The sequence below is a fragment of the Salvia miltiorrhiza genome, chromosome 1 (assembly GCF_028751815.1).
Source record: "Salvia miltiorrhiza cultivar Shanhuang (shh) chromosome 1, IMPLAD_Smil_shh, whole genome shotgun sequence".
NCBI classification, from domain to species: domain Eukaryota; kingdom Viridiplantae; phylum Streptophyta; class Magnoliopsida; order Lamiales; family Lamiaceae; genus Salvia; species Salvia miltiorrhiza.
The window spans coordinates 13,647,153-13,650,027 of record NC_080387.1 but is presented as its reverse complement, the minus strand read 5'-3'; the positions used below and the strand labels follow the sequence as shown (position 1 = coordinate 13,650,027).

At 41.0% G+C, this 2,875-nt stretch overlaps 1 protein-coding gene across 1 annotated transcript; it reads left to right on the top strand.

The window, feature by feature from the left end:
• Window positions 1-941: 941 nt before the first annotated feature.
• LOC131022621 (uncharacterized) lies at window positions 942-1,907 on the top strand. The gene has a single exon (XM_057952163.1). It carries the CDS (start codon window positions 942-944, stop codon window positions 1,905-1,907), a length of 966 nt encoding a protein of 321 aa, XP_057808146.1.
• The last annotated feature ends 968 nt before the right edge of the window (window positions 1,908-2,875 follow it).

The window sequence follows — 2,875 nt, the reverse complement described above, 5'->3', positions numbered from 1 at the left end:
AACAAGCTATGATAATTCAAAGTTTTAATATACTAATATTTTCTTGAAACTAGAAACCTTATTTAAATACATTTTTCTATTTTTTTTCTTAATTTTAATATTTTAATTTTTGAAATTATGCATTTCTATTTGTTTTATATAAAATTTATTAATAGGTCATTATGTAATTATTTTAGAATAATAGCATATTATATATTATAATTTTTTAAAAAAATACACTAAAGTACTATATAATCTCATTTTACATTTTAAAAAAAACTAGTTATACATATATATATATATATATATATATATATATATATATATATTATTTTAACCTTAACTATTAACATGCAACAAAGGGTTTATTTTAGGTAATATTTTTTGAAAAAGAGCATGACGTTTTCCTCTCAAAAAACCCTAACCCTAATCCTAGTTTGCCGCTGATTTTGCCGTCGTTTCTCCGTCCATGTCTTCCGACCTGCCGCTGAATTCGGCGGACTGAAGCGCCTTGAACCTCCCTCCGGTGTCAAACAACTTCCAACGTACCTCAGCACCTCTTGCTGTGAATAATGACAGGCGCAATTCTGTTGAGACTTCTGCATTGGTGAACAAGCAAAAATCGATTTCTGCAGGACCAATGATTTCTGGTCCCTCCGGCACTAAGGCCATCGAGGCATCTGCACCCCCCGTCTCTTATGCGAATGCTACTGCGCCGCAACGTACCAAAAAAATGGATCTCCCTGCACACAAATTCCAAGCCCTTCGGCCGTTTCGCCAGGGGGAGATGGGTATCCTCAAAGTCCCAAAAGGAGATACAAAACTTCCAAGCGTCAAAATTCCAGTTTGCTCTTATAGGCCGACTTATGATGAACAAATGAGAGAAACCTCGAACTACTCGTGAACTTAAAGCGGAACTCCAGTCTCTCTGGGCGATTAAGAATTCCTGGCATTTAATGCCAATGGGAAAAGGATATTATACATTGAAATTCCATACTAAGGAGGATAAAGCGACTGCGAAAGCTCATCTTATTTGGGACCTTCCTGCGGGTTCTTTGAGGCTCCGTGATTGGGTTCATTTTTCCAATCCTTACAAGGAATCGTCCTCTTTAGCTCAGGTTTGGGTCAGAATTTATTATTTACCTGTGGAATTCTGGCACCCCGAAGTTCTATCTGGCATCGGATTTTGGCTAGGTCAATCGCTGAAAATTGATGGTAATTCTATTGATGATGACGTTGCGCATTTCACTCGCATTCTGGTGGAAATTGATCTTGCTCAGCCTCTTCCGGAGAATATGACGATTGATGGTGGAGACTATTCTTTCAATATTGAATTTAGTTATGAATATTTTCCTCTTTTCTGTACGAGATGTAGGATCACGGGACATTCGGTGGATAAATGCCGGAGAGGAAAAAAAGAGGCAAAACAACCTGAGGAGATAGTGAAGCCAAAGGAACCCGAATGGCAGGTGGTGGGAAAAGTGAATGATCATTCTCTGGACAAAAGTTTGGATGCAAGGGAGGGGTTGGTTACCGTTGATGATTACGACGGTGAACCGGATGAACAGAGACAGCAGCCTTCAGGGCCGGACATGCTTCAAGCCTTGTGCAAGGATTTGAGAGCTCCGGGTGCTAACAGATTCAACGTTTTGGATGGTATGGAGACGATTGATTTAGACGATGCTCAGGGCAGGGATGAGTTACCTCAAGCAATGGTAGCTAAGCGGGATGCGGACAGTGACGGTACTCTAAGTGCGCAGAATTTGGAGAAGGAGATGGGGTCGCCAGGCTTTGCTGTGGAAGGCACTATAGGACCCTGTGAGATTGTCCAGATAGGGCAGAAGGATAAGCCTTATGATCAGGAGGTTGATCAGGCGGGATGCTCGGTGATGGAGAACTCGGAGATTGCTGACTCTTCGGGGTCATAAAAAGGTAATGACAGGGGAAAAAGATGATAACAGAAAGCAACTCATACAAAATGAGAACTTGTTGATGGATCAAAACTTATCCTCTGATAATGAGAAGGCTCAGACTGGAATTGAGACAACAGCTAAACATGATGTGAAAGTTATTGCTCTAGAGAACGAGATGAAGGTCCAGCGTCTTAGACAAAGTATCTCTGAGGGGCAAGTAGACTTCCCCAAACGCGGCCGGGGTCGACCCTCTAAACAAGATCAAGCGGCGCGGAATCATAATAAAGCCCTTCTTATGCAGCAAGAGAGTATCAAAAATCGGCTTCGTAAATCTGTTGAAGCAGGTCATACCCCACGTGACTATATTGTTGATTACAGCAAAGATGATAGTTTGCGAACGATGGATAACGTTGTGAATAAATGTTGGGATAAAGAAGCGAAACTGGGTGAATCCCAGTCCAGATTGAAATTTTAACTTAATGAATTTCTTGGTGTGGAACGTCTGTGGCTTGACGGACGAGTCTAAACGTCTTCTTAAGGAACACTACCATTCATTTTCTCTGATTATTTTAGGTTTAATTAAACCTAAAACTAGATTTCATAAAGTTCGTCAGCACTTTTGGAGATCTATTAATATGATCCCTCGTCATCAGAATTGCAGACACCCTCGTCGTTCGAATATTTGGTTGTTGGCTCATCCTTCGGTTCAGACGTGGATTATTCATTCTTCGGACCAGGTGGTGATTGCCGATTGCTGCTGGCAATCGAGGAACTTCCGTGTTGCGGTTGTTCATGGAGCTAATGACCAGATTACTCGTCGCTATTTGTGGATGGATCTCCTCTCTTTTGTTGATGGTAACACGGTGTTCATTGGGGATTTTAATGCAATTAAGGGAGCTCATGAACGTTTTAGTTCTGTGACACCTTCGAGGAGCTCTTGTAATGAGTTCTGTGACTTTATTGAGGCTACTAATTTTATTGAG

Excerpts from the sequence above, each read along its gene's own strand:
- LOC131022621 (XM_057952163.1), top strand. The coding sequence starts at position 942 with ATGGGAAAAGGATATTATACATTGAAATTCCATACTAAGGAGGATAAA.